The sequence below is a fragment of the Arachis hypogaea genome, chromosome 16 (assembly GCF_003086295.3).
Source record: "Arachis hypogaea cultivar Tifrunner chromosome 16, arahy.Tifrunner.gnm2.J5K5, whole genome shotgun sequence".
Lineage (NCBI taxonomy): Eukaryota > Viridiplantae > Streptophyta > Magnoliopsida > Fabales > Fabaceae > Arachis > Arachis hypogaea.
This window is the reverse complement of record NC_092051.1, coordinates 125,988,094-126,007,587: the sequence shown is the minus strand read 5'-3', so window position 1 is coordinate 126,007,587 and position 19,494 is coordinate 125,988,094. Positions and strand designations below refer to the sequence as shown.

Genomic DNA, 19,494 nt, shown 5'->3' with positions numbered 1-19,494 from the left:
GATGCTTGATAAACCCCATTTGTAGGGTTTATCTTATGCTTCATTTAAGGAATTTTATCACTTTTTACCCACATTTATTCAATGAAATAGCATGGTTTTATAAATTCTCCTTTAATTGTGCTTAAGAGTGAACACATGCTTTTTAGGACTTAGAATAGCTAAATTTAATTCACCTTGATTCCAATAGATGCCTTGATATGTTTGTTAAGTGATTTCAGATTTAGGCGGTAAAGATTAGATCAAGGGAATGAAGGAAAAGCATGTAAAAATGGAGAACTCATGAAGAAATGAAGGAATTGCAAAAGCTGTCAAGCCGACCTCTTCGCACTTAAACGACCATAACTTGAGCTACAGAGATCTAAATGATGCGGTTCTAGTTGCGTTGGAAAGCTAACATCCGGGGCTTCGAAAAGATATAAGATTTGCCATAGTTGCTACACGTATGGTGACGCGTATGCGCACTGTACATGCACGCATCGTTGCTTCCATATGATCCACTTAAAGCAATACGTGGCCAGCGAATTCTAAAGCCTTGTGGGCCCAATCCAACTCATTTCTGATGCTATTTAACCCAAGGATTGAAGAGGGATGAGACAGCTAGTGATTAGTTTAGTTTTATTTTAGTTTTTATATGCTTTTAGTTAGTTTCTAGAGAGAGAATCTCTCTCTTCTCTCTAGAATTAGGAGTAGGTTAGATCTAGATTAGGAATTCTTAGATCTAGGTTAATTTCATGCTTTGATTTACTTTTCCTTTTGCAATTCTTCTTCTTCTACCTTTTCTCTCTCTAGTTTAGCATTTAAGTCATGTAATTCTCTACTTTTATGTTGATACACTTTTGTTCTTCTATTTCTCTTTCAATGCAATTTATGATTCATGTTCCTTTATTGTTGATTTGATTTGTTGTTGTTTAATTCCTTACAATTGAGTAGTGTAGATTTACTTTCTTTGCTATTTTACTATGCTTTTCTTTTGTTCCTTCCAAGTGTTTGATGAAATGCTTGGTTGGATTTTAGATTGGAATTTTAATGCTCTTGGCTTGGGAAGGTAACTTAGGAACTTTTGAGTTACTAATGTCCAAGTGATTGACGATTGGGAGCCATTAACTCTAGATCTCACTAATTGATTTGGTGGAGAACTAGGACTTATGGACTTAGATTGACATAGCTCACTTGACTTTCCTCTACTATTAGTTAGGGGTTAACTTAGTGGAGTTGGTCCTTGCCAATTCTCATGTTGTGATTAGTGATTAGGATAGAGATCCTTGACCACCAAACCTTGCCAAGACCTCTTTAGTTGTTAGTTTATTTTCATTTCTATTTACTTTCCATGCCTCTTATCAAAAACGCCAAACAAAACTCATAACCAACAACAAGAACACTTTATTGCAATTCCTAGGAAGAATGACCCAAGGTTCAATACTTCGGTTTATAGATTTTAGGAGTTTGTTACTTGTGACAAACAAATTTTTGTATGAAAGGATTATTGATTGGTTTAGAAACTATATTTGCAACGAGACTTCATTTGTGAATTCTAAACCACACAAAAATCCAATTATCAATGCTCTTCGTGCTGATCAGCGTTTGTTTTTTTGCTAGCGACTTTCTGTTCTCCGTTATTTTGCACTGCTACTAACAGCTCGGCCATCCATTGATTTTCTGCTAGGAGGGCGGAGTTAGCGGCCATGAGGTCGGCATTGGTCCGAGGATGTTGCCGAGTCTCCGAGAGATCAGTCATGCTTCCTTTTCTGCAAAGAAAAAGGGGTACAAGGCAGATATGGATAAGTTATGAAAATTAAAATAACAGGATGGGGTGAATTTAAATTCTTCGGCCCCGCGGTGGGCACCAAATGTTCTGGCAAGGATACTCTTTCCGAGCTATACGTCAGCTCCTCGTTGCTCGGTATGCTTTATAACTTGAGCCGAACCAGGGATATCCTCGTGAACTCGGACCCGAGCGTGGTACCTGCAAAAAGGACTCCGACGCCCAAGTCAGTAAAAGAATCACACTACAAGATTTATATATATTTGTGGGTGTTTTTTAAAAGGAATTTTTAAAAACCTCCACAATATAATATATTGGTGACATTTTAATAAACTCCCACAGATTAACAATGAAACTCCACCGTTATAATTATCAAGTAATTAAAACTCTTTCAATATCCATGAGAACACTCGAACAGAGAACTGAAGAGTCAGAGCTCATCGAAACCCTAAGCTTGCGATAGACATCTCCACCGCCATCTCCGTCGCTGCCTCCGCCGCCATGGCCGCCGCTAGAGTTCATCTCCTTTCTGCTTCTGCCATAAAGCCATTGAGATCGAGCCAAGGCATCTCTTTCACCAACGCGTTTCCAAATCTAATCGCAACGCCCAAGCCTTTGAGATCGAGAAAAAGTACCTCTTCGGTTAACTCTCCTCCGCCAATGACGCTCATGTTCTCCATCGGCATTCTATCCCTTGTGTACGCTCTTCTTTCCACTCGTTCTCAGTTTCTGGTTCTCCTTCTCTTTTTCCTTTTTATTTATTTTCGTTGTTTTTCATCTGCAAATTCTGAATGCCTTGCTATGTGATATAACATTGTTTCAAATTATCAAGCACTCCAAGTGTTTGATGAATTGTTTATTCTCTTAATTAAAATTCTGATAAATTGATTTGCTAATTTTTGAATTTTGATTTCGTGATACTCTTTTATTTTGATACTAATATTTCATGATACTGATAAATTGAGATTCAAGTGTGTTCCCTACAGCATTGGGTGTGAATCCAATGATCACTGTTCAGGCTATAGCTTATTGCACAGCACAATCTGTTCTTGAAGTTCTTAGAAGGAAAAGGTGTTGATGAATTATATAAAAAAAAAAAATTTCTCTGCTTCTGTATCTCCAGTGGTCTAGAATGAAAATCTTTGTTCAAATAACACACATTGAGAAAAAGAAAATTGTAATAACTTTTAAGAGAGTTGTTCAATCATTCTGAGTGTTTAGTGTATTAGTGTTTATTTTGTCACAACATCTTTTAGTTAAAACTTTTAAGGCTTTAATAGTCAGTTTAAGTTAGTAAAAAGTAGATTTAGATGTTGTCATGTTATATGTGAGGAAGTCTGCACTTAGTCGATCAAAATTAAGCCCTTAGAATCTTTGATTTTAATGTAATACAGGTCTAACTCATATGGTTTACCGTGGAGCTGTACACACTCGTTTTGAGCATTCACTTGGTGTTTATTGGCTTGCCTGCTGGCAAAGCTATTGACATAATAAAAAAATACAAAGTAAATATATATAAACTGCCTTGTGTTGCTATATGCTTGTTATTGGCAAGATGATATGAGATTATTTTGTTAAACAATCTTACTATGCTTTTAGGGCCCAGAGCTTGGTATTGAACATTGCGATGTAATGGCAGGAAAGCTTGCTGGTACCTGACATCTCTGGAGAGTTATTTGTTTTGACACTTCTAATTCCACTATTTTGTTATTATTACTAATATGATATGATATTTTGCCTAGGATTACTGCATGATGTTGGCCATGGTCCCTTCAGCCACATGTTTGAGGGCAAGTTCCTTTCCCGGGTCTTTAATGGTGACAAATGGTAATTCTATGATGTGCTTGTTAATTCAGGTTTTCTGACTTCTCTCCGTACATTGAAGTTTCTTCACATGATTAATAGCACATGTTTCTTGCTTCTTCCAACAACATTCCAAAAAATTATATTTTCTGAATTTGTTTATTTCTATTTAAGGAGTTAAATTGACTTTCTAAAACCTGCAACAATGTGTTGGTTGAGAATTCATCCTTTTGAATTAACATTACTTTCAGGTCCCATGAGAAAATGTCAGCGAAGATGATAAATTACATGGTTGATGAACATAATATTGATATTGATCCTGAACTCCTCAAGAAAGTGAAGGTTAGACCTTAGATGTATGAAGTGTTTGTGGAATATATACATATATGTTTCTTTTCTCGTTTACATTTTGTAAATTGATACATGATGGACCTCTAAGCCAGGAGTAAAATATTACTTATTCCCTGTGGTTTTATATGTTTCAATAATATTTTTCGTTGACTGCAGGGTCTATGCATCAGTTTGAAAGTGAAGTATGCTCTCTTATTTCTATTTACTGTTCTGTTTTCATCATTTAGCCTTTGAGATGAAGGATGGAAGAGAGGTACTCTTCTTCTCTATTATTTCTTGCTCTCTTTTCAAATTTTAATTCTGTTTATATATAATGTGTGCAGCTAGACTCACAATTTAAGGTCCTAGGAAGCATATCAACAAAATGAAAATTAAAATTTCTCTCCGATTCCGATTCTGCGAAACCTTTTCCATTCCTACAAATGAGTGCAGGTACCATTTTCTTATTCTATTCCTCGCCAAATTTATTATTATTATTAGGGTTTAAGTGATTTATATAAGCACTAGCTGGATTTTAATTGAAGCGCTTGAGGAATTTTTGCTTAAATTTATGTTTCTTCAAATACGAATTTTTTCTTCTATCGTGTGAATTTGGTGAAATAGTGAAGAAAATGATTGATAGTTGGTTTGATACACTTATTGATTATAATAGGTGGCGCATTTGGTGGCAATAGAGGGCTCCGTCCAGTGCCTCCTGAAAATTTTCAGGCTTTGATCTTTTCCATATTTTCATGTAGGATTATTCTATGCAACTTCATGCACAAGAACTTGTGGCTAGGGATTCGCATGATAATGTTTGGACTTTCCGTCATATATATCGAGATATGCATAATGTGTAGTCCTGTATATAATCTGAAACAGCAAAATTATTGGAAACTTGCTGAAGATCTTTTTATTTATTTATTATGGCCCTCACCTTAAGCAGGGCAACCAAAGCGCCACTTGGTTACAACTGAATGGAGTATATTTGTCAGTGGAAAGAGGCTCTTTGCTAGAGACTCTGTTTTATTTATACGGTGAGGGTAATAAATTGATCATTTCTGTGCTGTTTGGTGCTCGAGTCGAAGTTTTCAAAACTGTCTTGAAATATATTGAAAATCAGTGTTTCAAAGCTTCAACTCACTTCAGCAAATGACTTGCATTTTGACTATCTTTCCTGCTCTTTTAAACGTTTTGGGCATCAGGCTAGCTAACAGGCAACTAGCCAACATATCATCCTCGGTATTGTCAAGTGATAGTATGCATATTGGGATTCTTGCGGCAGCTGCTCATGCTTTTGCAAATAATAGTCCCTTTACCGTCTTTTACAATCCTAGGTGAGTATCTTTACTTTTCTTTATGCTAATTTATCAATTCTTGTATGTTTGTTCAATTACAGAGGCATGGATCAACTAATTGTTTAATGAACTCTTGTTCTCAATTATAAAGTCTTGAACTCAAAATCTTTCTTTCATTTGCAGGGATAGTCCTTCAGAGTTTGTTATTCCTTTAGCCAAGTACTACAAGGTAGTGTTTCTATTCTCCTTTTTAGAGTTTGTGAGATAGAAAAATTCACAATAGTGTAATTTACAGGTATAATTTTTATTCTCCTTTTCTAATTTAATATTGTAAATTTTTTCAATCTATCTTTGTTGCTGCTTCTGCTATATACTACTACTACCATGAAAATGATGCAACTACTAGCTAGTGCTTAATGATTTCACTTTTTTCATTCAATGGAGGGGCCTTGCCTTACCTTAATTATTCTAGTGCCCCTTTATTTGATATAAATATATGGGCTCTAGCATAGTTGGCAAAATTCATCAGTTCCAAAAGCCTTTATATATATATATATATTGACACGACTTTCTTATTAGTTTATAGTCCATTCATTCAAAAAAATTATTAAAATATGAAGAGTTTTGTAAGCTATATGGCTATTGTGGAGAAAAATAAGCCTTATGTTTCAATGCTCTTTATTCAGTTTGTATATGCAAGCATGGCTTTATTGTCTAAGGCTGCAATTTCCAAAGGAATGACCCCTTTTGTTTTTGTTGTTTATAGACAAGCCTTTGCATCAGTTTTCTTATCTTCATTTTCTTTTTTTGACAGGTTTAATTCTCTCATCATGAATTAAATTATTATTATTAACCTTTATTAATGATTACTAGGCTTCTAATTCTCCTTTGGTTGTGTGTTAATTTTGTAGTAAACAGAGTGCTCCCTTGTCAGGCAAGTTACTGTGCAATTTGTTTCTTATTTCACTTGTTGGGTATGAATGAAATTATGAATAAACTATATATTAATACTACTCTAAGATAGTGATATAACATTCTAAGACACTTTGCTTTTTTTTTTGTCATGTGTTAAATGTGCAGGTTGACAACAAGTTCAACACTTTCCAAAATTTGGATCTGATAACTGTGTATCACTATTGCATCTTTGTTACTTCTGATTTGAGTTGCTTTAGAATGATGTATACTCATAATATGTTGTACATAATAATGCCTGACAGTTGTGATCATTGTGTAATATATCATATCTGAATTTTGTACTTTTTCCACTAATTATTGCTGATTCAAATAAAGAGGTTAACTGTTTTGTGATAGAAATTGGCATTCAGAGAATGATTTTATATATAGAGTTATGTCTTATATTGAGGAATTGTGTTATAAAAGATTTAATTTTTAAATTTTGATATTAAAAAATAAATTTTTAATTTGAGAGTATATGAATGAGATGAAATTAATGAATGATTTGTAATTAAAAATAAATAATTAATTACAGGATTTGTGGAGGTTTAAAAATCACACAAAATAGTTAATTCTTGTTAAATTAAAAAATCAATTTGTGGAGGTTTTAAACTGCCACAAAAGTGATTTAAAATTGCCACAAAGTCTAATATAAAACCTCCACTAAACACATACAAAACCCCCCACTGAATAAATTGTGGAGGTTTTTAAAAACCCCCACAAAAGACCTCGTGACACCTCAAATTTTGGAGGTTTTAGAAACCCCCCACAAATTATTTGGTGGGAGTTATAAACCTCCACAAATAAGAAAAAAAACCTCCATAAATAAACAAAAACCTTGTAATGTCACTTAAACAAAAGCATGTGTATGATCGGAACGCTGTTTGGTAGTATGTTATTATGGAATAAATTTGCTGTGTGCTTTATCGTTGATGCCGTGGTCGTTTTATAGCCCAATTTAGTGTGGAGCTAGCAATTAGTTTCGTCCGAGATCTTAGCGCCTGATCTCGTCATGAGATTGAGGAGAGCATTCTGTTAAGATAGAGCCATTTTTATAATAGGTCGTATTGAGGTATGACTCGATTTTGCCTGAGATTTTAGGAGTACAGTACAGATAATATACTAAAAATATATGTCATGTGCATATTAATAAATATAAAGATTGAAAAATAACTCCACATGGATGATGATTGGGGACACATCATCAAATATACCATTTCCTATACGGTACAACCATTATGATACTATGAACATTGTTAGTTGAATCTAGTTATTGATGCCTTACATATATCACAGGTTCCTAAGTAAGGACCAGCGATACGGATGTATCTAATATTTTTTAATTGTCTTTAAATATTTATTAAAATAAATAATCTTATTAGAAATGTTAATTTGTACTAGGTTATAAGGGCCTTACATATATCACAGGTTCTTAATACTATTTTAGTTGGAGAGAAAATGAGAGAAAAAAAATGAATAAAAAATTATATTTTCTTTTGTTTGGATATCAAAGAAAATAGAAAGAAAAGAAAAATTTTATGTTGGTCCACTAAATTTTTTTTTCTCACAAGCAAGAAAAGAAAAAAAAGTTATATTTTTTATATTTTTAATATTATCTTTAGTTATATTATTATTAACAATTATTAATATAAACTTAATTTTAATAATTTTAATATATTACTATAATAGAGATTTACATTTCAACATTATATGTATTGATAAATAATTTAAATCAAATATATAAAATTATAATATTTTATAATATTTATAAAATACAATATCATAAATAAATAAAAAAATTTAGGCTAATACTACCGTGTTGAAAAGAAGGTGCTTAAAGTACGTGAAACAAAAAAAAAACGAACGCATGTTAATGTGTCTCCAAACACTCCGACAATAACTGAACCATAGCAAAGAGTATCGTATTCTATTAAAAAATTAATTAGATGATAAAGAGTTAACGATGATGATTATGGTCTTGGGCTTTTTTTAATGTTCCGTAAATATTTGGTATCAGTCTAAAATGTGATTTTTTTTGTTGTGTTATTGAACAAAAATAAAATGATTAGGTAAATGGGCCGCGATTTTTTTTTTTGCTTAATATACATTTAGATATTTTCTAATGAATTGTTAATTTTTGGTCACCTTAGAATCATATAGACCAATAACTAAAGTATTTTTGTGATAAAAAAGAATTTTTATTTTTTCTCATTGTGCCTGATAAATGTATACTCTTGACCACTACAATGAAAGGTGGTTTTGTCCGTGGTGGACACTTACATTCGCATGAGCCAAAAGACAGGAACGAGAAGGAAAGGGAGGAAAGGAAAGAAGGTCAAAAGAGAAGGAAACGAGTATAGATACTCAGGGAGCTTTTCTCTTGTGCCGAGAGAAGTAGAGTTATTGCTTGAAGTAGAAGAACGGCAAAAAGAGATGCCAACACAGACCAATGCAACTCTTTTTTGAAAACAGAAAAAAGAGGTAAGAGATCGATAGTAGAAACGAACATGAAAGAGGACGATAGATTCTCCTCTTCTTCGTTAGAGGAGGAGACGGAAGCTGACAATAAAAAAAAGGAGGCATAGGACCAAAAGATAAAAAGTGACAGTTAAAAAAACGAACTAGAGATTCGAATTAAAAAGATAAATGGCATTATCAATTTTGTGGTAAATGAAGCTACCTGAAGAATTTAGTTTGTGTTTTCGAAAAGGGAGAATTAAAGAAAGTAAATGAAAACAAAAGTTCAAACCAAGAAAATGCTCAACCAAAAGTGGAATGAACCTTAACATTTACTTATGTGGGTTTTCTACTACTACTACTACTACTATTTATTTAAAAAATAGTAGTAGTAGAAAAAATTTGTATAAATTAAAAAAAAATTATTAAAAATATTAAAAATTTAAATTTTTAATGTATTTATTTTATATTATTAAACTAAAATATTTTAAATTTTTTATTGGTAATAAATTTATCATGTGTCCTTAAGACACATATTAGATAAATTCTAATTAAAAAAATAATGTATTTAGTGTTTTGATTTACACCAAATAGATATTTTAGTAAAAAAATGATGTAAATTATATTTATTAGTACTGTATAAAATACGATAATGTTAATCTAAGTTGATAAAATTACAGTATTGTATTTTCGGATGATGTAGTGGCTTCAGTATTGAAAATGAATAAGTTGAGAATTTGAAAAAAATGATTTGGGAATATTTTAGACTTATTAAAAATGCAAGAATGAATTAGAGATTATTATTATTATTATTATTATTATTATTATTATTATTATTATTATTATTATTATTATTATTATTATTATTAGAAATTAAATTGGATTTGTTTATTAAATAATTGAATAATTATCAAGTAATCTATAAAATATTTAGTTTTAGCATTATCTGTTCAAGGTTTGCTGAATCAGAGTTTAAAATTTAAAGTTTGAACATTCAGTATTTAAAGTTTAAAATTTATAGTTCAAGATTCAGTATGTAGAATTTAGAGTTAAGAGTTAAAAATTCAGTGATTAAAATTCATAATTTCAGGGAGTTAATGCAAGTTTTAGGTATTATAATTTAAAATTTAAAATTTAAAATTTAAAATTTATCGTTATAGATTAGAATTTATTGTTTAATGTTGAAGATTTAGATTAAGGTTTAGGATATAATTATATAAATAAAATTTTAAATGGTATAATTTGGATCAAATTATTTTTTCAATTAATAAAAAATTATTCAAATGTGAATGTTATTGTGAAAATATTTAATTCACATGGAGGAATAAGTTTGAAAATATGATGTTTTAGAAAAAAGTTTTTCACCAATATTTTTAAAGTCCAATGGCATTGAATATAATTTTATAAAAAATAAAAAATTCAAAAAATTTTGAGAGATATGGTGGATACACGTTTTTTCCTTGAGTGGTATTTCTTAAAATATAATTGTTTTTTGAAGTAATCTTAAATCAACGAAATTATTGTAAATTTTAAATTTTTTATTTAATCAATTGTTTGCTTTATATATAATTATTGTTCTTGTTTAATTAATTATGTATATTCAGTTATAGAAAAAATGAAATGTTTGAACCTATTAATTTTAAATTAAAGAATAAGTGATTAGTATTATTTTTAAATTAATAATTTCAAATTAAAAAATTTACACAAACGTACTGGTATTAATTTTAAAATTAAAAATTTTAAATTAAAAATATAATTTATTGTTTTTCTATCATGATAATGATCATCATCATTATTACTATTTTGGAAAGATAAAGGGGCCTAGAGCTCTTATTATTGTTGTAATTATTATTCATATTATTATTTTGAAATGGAGTCGCAAAATTTTTAGACCATAACCTCAACCCAACTCATTCCAATTATGGTATACCAAAAATTTACAGACAAAAAAGTCCAACTATCTGATTAGAAGATTATGTGCCAACCAACTGACTCTAATTAGCCTCAACAATTTCTGTACCTTCTGCAATTATTGTAAACTCCAAATAATTAGTAAATAATTAATTAATATATTAATTAATAATGAAGCAAATTAGAAAATAGAATTTTATAGCTTAATGAAATAGAGAAAACTAAAACGAGAATTTTGACACTAATTTTAAAGAATTTAGCCCAAAATTAGGTCGAACAAGCCGAACCGAGTGAATCGGGCCCGTATTGGGCCCAAGGCCCAACCCAAAATACTAATACCCACAAGTTTCAGCTTCTCCTTCCCCTTCCCACAATGAAACACGCTGAAAACTGATTTAGGGGAAGGGAAGTGCTCTTCCATAAAACTTAACCCTTGATTAAGATAAATTCACATAACTTTTGATCTGGAGCTCCGATCGCCGCACCGTTTGCGGCCACGCATCCGCAATGACGATCTCTACAAAGTCCGGTACCTTTCAAGGTGATGAAATCACATTCTTAACTCCTATTCCCTCTTCTTCAGTTCGAAAATGTTAGGATTTTGGATATTGAAATTTGTATATATATATATATATATATGGTAATGTGTATTAGGTATGTATATTTGTAAATTGGAGCTTGAATTGTGGACACTTGAGACTTGGTAGAGCTTGGAAGTTATTGCTTTGGAAGTTTTGGGACCCTTGGGGCTGTGCTTAGTGCCTTTTGTTGGTATCTCGGATTATACGTGGAAATCGATTAAGGTATGGTTTAGATTTTACATATTTAATATATAATGTTCTGTGAAAACTTAGGCTAGTTGACTTTAAGATAAAAATGAATGCATGAGCATGTAAATTGATTAGTGCTTAATGATAAATGTTATGCTTTGGCTTAGTTGTTGATATTGGAGTTTAAATGATGGACTGTTGAATGATGAGTTATTGATGGTTGTAAAGCGGAAAACGGAATGAATATGAGTTTATGGTAGTATGATGGTGAATGTTGTGACTAAAGTTAAGAGATTTAGGTATGAGAATACGTATATATTGATGTGAATTTGATTGAAGCAGGTTGAGGATGACTTTGGTAAAATAAATGGCATGTGGCTGTGTTAGATATATGTATGAAAATAGGTTTTGAGTTTGGTTTAATGAAAATTTGAGGTTTGGAGCTTCTTGTGAAAAATTGATTTTTGGCTGAAATTCGGCAAAGCATAACTTGGCTTCTAGACCTCCAAATGATTTCAAACTTATTTCAAATAAAAATTGGGTTCGTGAAGTTTATGCCGTTCAAAGAATAGATGAAAAATGTTTTAAAACGAAAAAGTTATGCACGTCGAAAGTTTAAGGTTCGAAAATGAAATTCTGCAGTTTTTTAGACTTAGCAAATTTTTGAAAAAACGTACACCCACGCGTACGTGTGGCCCACGCGTACGCGTGACCTTGGATTTGCGTATGCATCCAGCTGCTCGTGACGTGACTAACCCTTTTGGGTTGGGATTCACGCGTACCCGAGTAAGAATTTTTCATACCCACGCGTATGCGTGTCCCCTGTTTCATCAAATCTGGGTTTTTGAATTTTAAACCTAATTTCAAACTTCTAAAACTTTTTTTTCATTCTTTTAGTCAAAAAACATAGTAGTAACTCTAGTAGTAAGTTAAAGTTAGGAAATTAAGGAAACTTGGAGATGAAGTAAAGGTTGAAAATGATGAGATTAAGCTATGAGAAGGAAGGTTACTTGGAAGTAAAGGAAGGTCTAGAGTAACTGAACTAAGGTGTTAATGATGAGATTGGGGATGACTATATGTGGCCGAAATGTCGAGATGAGTGTGCGGTCAGAATGGTCGAGATGTGTGTGTGGCCGAAACAGTCGAGATGTGTGTGTATGGCCGGAATGGTCGAGAGGGCAAGAATTGGGTGCGATGATACTTGCTCGTTAACTTGAAAATGTGTTCAAATGGCAAGTTGAGGACGGAAGTTCCCTCTCTTGTCATGACGAGGATATGGGAAAGGTAGAAAGGCACTCTCCTTTGTATTGTTTCTCCTGCATTCTTCTCTGGTTGCAAGGTGGAATGGCATACTCCTTTGATGTGGAAAAGAACTCTCCTTTGAATATCCTCCAAGAGAAGGTAGAAATGCACACTCCTTTGATGTGGAAAGGCACTCTCCTTCGTTTATGATCCTCCTGGAGATGCGCAACCTAGAGACCAATGTCGAGGTTAGCTACCAGATGTGTCGGGTTCTGGCAAAGTTACCGACACGTGAGCTCACAGCCAGTATGATAGACATTCATCATATGCATATGTGTGCTTTGTTTGATGGTGCATTAGTTGGGATTGCCTAAGTAGTTATAATATGTTATTTGTTGTATTTGCTATCTGTATTACTTGTATTCTACCTGTGTTTGTCATTGTCTACTTGTTTGTCTTTGTAACTTCACTAGAGATGGAGGAACAGAGGAAACGTGTAAGATCCGGTTAATTAACGGCTAATTAACCCATAAATGAGAATTTATTCTAGAAAGCCAAAAATGTTATTTTTATGGCTTAATATGATAGAGGAAATTGAGACGAGAATTTCGGTACCAATTTTATAGAAATCGGACCAAGATTGGACCGAACGGGCCAAACCGGGCCAACCGGACCCAAAGTGGGCCCTTGGCCCAACTAAACTAAACCAAAACCCTAGTTTTCAGCACTCTCTCTCCTCATTTGAGACACTAAACACGCTGAAATGGAGGCCATGGAGGGAAGAACACTCTCTCAAGTTCTATCTCTTACTTGATCTTCAAACCACCATAACTTTTGATCTAGAGCTCCGATTGCCGCTCCGTTTGCGGCCACGCGTTCACCGCGGAGAGCTCTACAAAACCCATACAATTAATCTTGAGGTAAGCCACGTTTTACTGTTCGAAATTCCAGCCCTTGATTTCGAGTTTCATGAGTAAAAATGTTGAGATTTTGGGTTCTTTGATGTTATAGGACCCAAATCTCTTGAAGGAGAAGGTTAATCTTGTCTCCTTAGACCTTGGGTGTGGTAAGATTCTCAACCCTAGTGTAAATTATTGTTCTATGATGTTTGGGTATTGAGATGTTGTGTATGGGTATAATGATTGTGGCTTAGGTTGTGTATATGTGAATATTGGAGATTGATTGGTGATTTTGGAAAGCTTGGAAGAGGGTTTTGTGTGATAAAATTTGTTCTTAGAGGTGTTGATACCTTGAGAGCTTGTGGACAAGTGGTTTGGAAGTGCTCCGGTTGAGCTTGGGAAATCGGCTAAGGTATGGTTTCGGTTTCCCGTATCTAATATGTAATGTGGTAGGAAATACTTAGGCTAGAGGCCCTAAGATAGGCATTGAATTGATGATGTTGTGGAATGGTTGAGATATATGATGTGATCATATGTGTGATTATGAATATTGATGCCTTGATTGTGTGATATGTGAGAAAATGCATGTTGTGATATATGCTTGATGAATGATTGAGGTTGAATTGATGGGTGGTGCCATATTGTTGGTGAGTATGATGATTATGTATAATGATGGTTGATTGGAAATTGATATTGTTAGAAATTGGGATGAGAAGGATGTATGACATAATATTGTGTTTATCCTTTGGCCTTTTGATTGAGAAGTGTTAAAATGGTTGGAGGTAGTTTTGAGAATTTTGGTAAAATGTCAATGCGTGAGTTGAGGATGGCTTGTTGTTGAATTTGGTACACTTTGATTGATTTCAAAGAAAAGGGATGAAATTGGCATGTTTTAATTGATTTTGAAAAGAGTTGAAAGTGGCTTGTTTTGAAAATGGCACTTTGTGGTTTTGAATGAAAATATAGTTTTTGGGCATACTTTGACGGGACATAACTTGGACTACGGATCTTTGATTTGTGCCAAATCTGTTTAGAAATGAAATTGGATCCGGGATGTCCATGCCGTTTGAAGAACGAGTGAAAAATGATTTAAAATGAGAGAGTTATGACCGTCGGAAGATTGGGGGTTGAATCTGTGAATTCTGCAGCTTTTAACTTAGAAAATTTTTAGCAGAATGACCCCTCGCGCGTAGGCGCACTTGGCGCGTATGCGCCGTTCTTCGAGAAAGCATCATCCACGCGTGCGCGTGGAGTGCGCGTACGCGTGGCCCTGTTTTCATTCCAAAGTTGATTTTTGAGTTTTAAAAGCCAAACTTCATACTTCTAAGCCTCCAATCTCACCACTTATGTCTTAAATCATTATGATATGCCTAGCATGAGAAAAAGGGCTAGTGAATGTGGTAACTTGCGAGTGAAGCAAGGGAAAAATGAATGATCCATGAGGATCAAAGATGATTATGTGAGATGTGGAGGATGGCGGTGGAAGTGCTTGTTATGCCATGGGCCGAATGGCCGTAATTGTTAATGAATTGGCTGGTTATGGATTTAACCGTGAGCCGAATGGCTGGATTATGCCGTGTGGTGGCGGAGCCATGTTTATGGCTAAGTATAAATGCATATATGCTGTTGAATGAATTGTGAATGTTGGCACTTCCACCATTGGAGATGAGGGTTTCCCTGGGTAGTAGCAATGGCTAGCCACCATGTGCTCCAGGTTGAGACTCGAAGCTCTGTTAACCCAATGTCGTAAGTGTGGCCGGGCAATGTGAAAGGCCCGGATGAGCTCCCCCCATAAATATTCACCAGTGATGGTGATGGATAAATATTCACCAGTGAGGGTGATGGATATGGATCATGATTATGATCAAGTTTATGATGAGTATAACTCGAGTTGGGGATGCACGACAGAGGGACAGTCCAATGGCTAGCTACCAGGACTTGTCGGGTTGGCTCTATAACCGACAGATGATATCATCAGCCACTAGGGACAGGCATGCATCATAAGCATACTACATGAATTGTTTGAGATTGCCTATTTGACTGCATATTACTTGCTAATTGCCTAAATGCCTTATCTGTTCCTATTTGTAAATCTCTTATCTGATATAACTGTGTTTGCTATATTATACTCCTGCTGGTGGTTGGGAGGTCTGAAGGAATTGGAAAGGGAAGTATTAGTTAGACTGAAGAATCTTTAGTCAGTTGCCACTTACGGTTTAGCTTGTTTATAAGCTTTGATATTATCTGAAGGAAGTTCTAGGATTGCCTTCGGCTTTCCTCTATTATTATGTATTATATATGTGGAAGCTGTTACCGTGCTGGGGGCCTCTGGTTCTCACCCATGCGGATTTTGTGGTTTTCAGATGCAGGACGCGAGGCTTCTCGTTGAGGCATGCTGGAGACTTCTGGATTAGCGAAGATCCTTTATTCTCGGGACTCTGTTTTGGGTTATATATCTTGTTTAGATACTTTTTTCTCCATTAAATAATACAAACTGTGATGACTCCTTCTAGAGGGGATTTTTGGAGAATAGGTTTTCTGTATTTGTGTCCCTTTGGGTTTCCTTTGGGGTTTCCTTATTTTATCATATGTATATATTGCTATGCTCAGGCCGGTTATCTTCGCGGCCGGATTTTGAGTCTTGATATTCCTGTTTTTGACACTCTTTTGTATACATATGATCTTGCGTTAGCTTATCATTTGCTCGTTATGTTATCGATCGGAGTGTTGCGCGTTCGAGATTACGGTTTTTGTTTACCCCCTTTTTCTACAAAGGCTCCTAGTTATAATCAATTATTCATACTACTATACGTACTAAATTTTTGTTTTAGAGGTCGTAATACCTTGCCATCTCTGAATTATGACTTAAGCATAAGACTCTGTATGGTAGGGTGTTACATTATGGTATCAGAGCAGTTCGTTCCTGTAGAGCCTGAGGAATGGACTGACTATGCTTCTGTGCATTCTCTGTATGTGTGTTATGTGCTATTAGTATATCTACTTGATATAGTTAGCATAAACGTTCATGAGCATGCATTTGGGACTTTGAAGCACTAAACTTCCGATATTGAGACTGATCAACTTAATATCGATTGTTTGGTGTGTATAGGAACCAGATGGCGCCTCGTGGACGCGGTAGAGGCCGTTGGAGAGGTCATACGAATACTCGTGCGCCGGTGAATAACCCTAATGACCCGGTAAACTTTATGACTGCGTTGGAGAACATGGTTGCTGCTTTGCAAGCCACTGTTGAGGCTCTTGGTCAACAGATGAACAACCATGGTAATGACGGAGGTGGAGTTCAGGGCCCGATGACACTGGCAAACTTTTTGAAGGTTAATTCCCCGAAGTTCAAGGGAACTACTAGCTCGACTGAGGCCGATACATGGTTTCAGGCCATGGAATGAGCACTGCAAGCGCAGGTGGTGCCTGAAGGACAGCGTGTTGAGTTTGCTACCTATTTGCTCACTGGCGAAGCGTCGCATTGGTGGCAAGGTATCCGACGTCTCCTGCAGCAGGGTGATGATTATATTACCTGGGATATCTTCCAAGAGGAGTTCTATAAGAAGTACTTTCCGACTTCTGCTAGGACGGCCAAGGAACTTGAATTGTTACAGCTGAAGCAGGGTACTATGTCCGTATCTGAGTATACTGACAAGTTTGAGGAGCTGTTCAGATTCTCTCGTATGTGTTAAGGGACTCCGGTGGAATATGAGGAATGGAAGTGTGTTAAGTACGAAGGAGGACTCCGGAGCGATATTTTCAGTTCAGTGGGACCAATGGAGATTAGGACTTTCTCTGAGTTGGTGAACAAGTGTAAGGTTGCTGAAGAGTGTGTGAAGAGGGCAGCCGCTGAGAAAGGAAGTCACAAAGGGTCATTTCCACAGAACCGAGGGAAGAGCTTTGCACCTAGAGGCCCGTCTTTCAAGAGGAGAGGTTCTTTTAGGAGGCCCAACAACAACTACTCCCAAGGAAAAAGGTTTGGGAAGCAGCCTCATAATGATCAAGCTTGTACTAGGTGTGGGAGTCACCATCCAGGAGTACCATGCAAGGCCGGATGGGGTTTGTGCTACAATTGTGGAAAGGCAGGGCATAAAGCCGCAAGTTGTCCGGAGAAGCAAAAGCAAGGTGCTGGGAAAGCACAGCAAACTGGTCGGGTGTTCACCACCTCAACTGTGGGTGCAGAAGGATCTGAGACACTCATTCGAGGTAACTGTGAAATAGCTGGTCAAACTTTAAATGCTTTATTTGATTCGGGAGCATCGCATTCATTTATTGCATTTGAGAAAGCCCATGAATTAGGATTGAAGATCGTAACCTTAGGTTATGACTTAAAAGTGTATAATGCTACCCATGAAGCCATGGTAACTAGGCTAGGATACCCGAAAGTTTCGTTTAGGTTCAAGCAGCGTGATTTTGTCCATAATTTAATCTGCTTACCGATGATCGGTCTTGATCTTATCTGGGGATTGGACTGGTTATCCGAAAACCATGTCCTGCTTGATTGTTCTACCAAGTCGGTGTACTTTATGCCGGAGGATACAGAAGGGCCGGTCGTGGTAAATAATTATTACTTGAATTTGATGATGGTGAACTGTTCTGGAATCGAATGTCAGGGTATTTTGTTGTTAACCGCGGGTGTTTCGGGTGATGATCAAAGGTTAGATCAGATTCCGGTAGTGTGTGAGTTTCCGGAAGTGTTTTCCGATGATATTGAGAAATTTCCACCTAACCGAGAGGTCAAGTTTGCTATTGAGTTAGTGCCTGGGGGCGGGACCAATCTCAAGTGCTCCTTATAGGATGTCACCATTAGAGATGGCCGAGCTAAAGTCTCAGTTAGAGGAATTGTTGGGTAAGAACTTTATCCGACCAAGTGTTTCCCTGTGGGGTGCTCCAGTGTTACTGGTAAAGAAGAAAGATGGAAGTATGCGGCTCTGTGTGGATTACAGGCAGCTGAACAAGGTCACCATAAAGAATAAATACCCATTGCCGAGAATTGATGATCTCATCGACCAGTTACAAGGAGCTGGGGTTTTCTCTAAGATCAATTTGCGATCCGGTTATCACCAGATAAGGGTGAGGGGTGAGGATATCCCTAAGACCGCTTTCAGGACTCGTTATGGTCATTACGAGTATACTGTAATGTCCTTTGGGTTGACGAACGCTCCTGCAGTATTCATGGATTACATGAATAGAGTATTCCGTCTGTTTCTGGATAAATTCGTTGTTGTCTTCATTGACGACATACTGATTTACTCCAAGACTGAAGAAGAGCATGCAGAACACTTGAGGACCGTGTTGCAGATTTTAAAGGAGAAGAAACTCCATGCGAAACTGTCTAAGTGTGAGTTTTGGAAGGATGAGGTGAAGTTTTTGGGTCACGTGGTGAGTAAGAAGGGAATAGTCGTAGATCCAACTAAGGTAGAAGCTGTGATGGATTGGAAGCAACTAACCACAGTAACTGAGATAAGGAGTTTTCTCGGTTTAGCTGGCTATTATCGAAGGTTCATCAAAGGCTTTTCGCAATTAGCTTTGCCGTTGACAAAGTTAACTCGCAAAGACACTCCGTTTGTTTGGACTCTTGAGTGCGAGGAGAGCTTTCAGACATTGAAGAAAAAGTTAACCACTGCACCTGTGTTAGTGTTACCTGAGCCGAACGAGCCTTTTGAGGTGTACTGTGATGCATCGTTAAAGGGCCTAGGGTGCGTGCTGATGCAGCATCATAATGTGGTGGCGTATGCCTCACGACAGTTGAGACCTCACGAAGTTAGTTATCCTACGCACGATTTGGAACTCGCTGCGGTTGTGTTTGCCTTGAAGGTGTGGAGGCATTATCTCTATGGGGTTAAGTTCCAAGTCTTCTCCGATCACAAGAGCTTGAAATACCTCTTTGATCAGAAAGAGCTTAATATGAGGCAAAAGAGGTGGATGGAATTGTTGAAAGACTATGACTTTGAGTTAAATTACCATCCTGGAAAGGCGAATATAGTGGCGGATGCGTTAAGTCGAAAGTCGTTATATGCGTCTTGGATGATGCTTCAAGAGGAGAAGTTGCTCAAGGGATTCGA

General features: G+C 35.7%; 1 protein-coding gene across 50 annotated transcripts; it reads left to right on the top strand.

Moving 5' to 3' along the window:
- Positions 1–2,099: 2,099 nt before the first annotated feature.
- Positions 2,100–6,507, top strand: LOC112754904 (auxin response factor 19). 50 transcript variants are annotated; one of them, XM_072221116.1, is made up of 13 exons: positions 2,100–2,460; positions 3,362–3,413; positions 3,505–3,589; positions 3,817–3,907; positions 4,073–4,169; positions 4,240–4,348; positions 4,569–4,649; positions 4,842–4,932; positions 5,101–5,232; positions 5,377–5,422; positions 5,960–6,007; positions 6,105–6,127; positions 6,274–6,507. In XM_072221116.1, the coding sequence occupies exons 6-11, from the start codon at positions 4,339–4,341 to the stop codon at positions 6,002–6,004; spliced, it is 405 nt and encodes a 134-aa protein (XP_072077217.1). In that variant the 5' UTR covers positions 2,100–2,460; positions 3,362–3,413; positions 3,505–3,589; positions 3,817–3,907; positions 4,073–4,169; positions 4,240–4,338; the 3' UTR covers positions 6,005–6,007; positions 6,105–6,127; positions 6,274–6,507. The 50 variants fall into 45 exon arrangements, 5 of the variants coding, with proteins under 5 accessions (XP_072077217.1, XP_072077220.1, XP_072077218.1 ...); XR_011874497.1 differs by adding an exon at positions 3,157–3,267 and having other exon boundaries at positions 2,101–2,460; positions 4,073–4,348; positions 6,105–6,167; XR_011874530.1 differs by lacking the exon at positions 5,960–6,007 and having other exon boundaries at positions 4,073–4,093.
- The last annotated feature ends 12,987 nt before the right edge of the window (positions 6,508–19,494 follow it).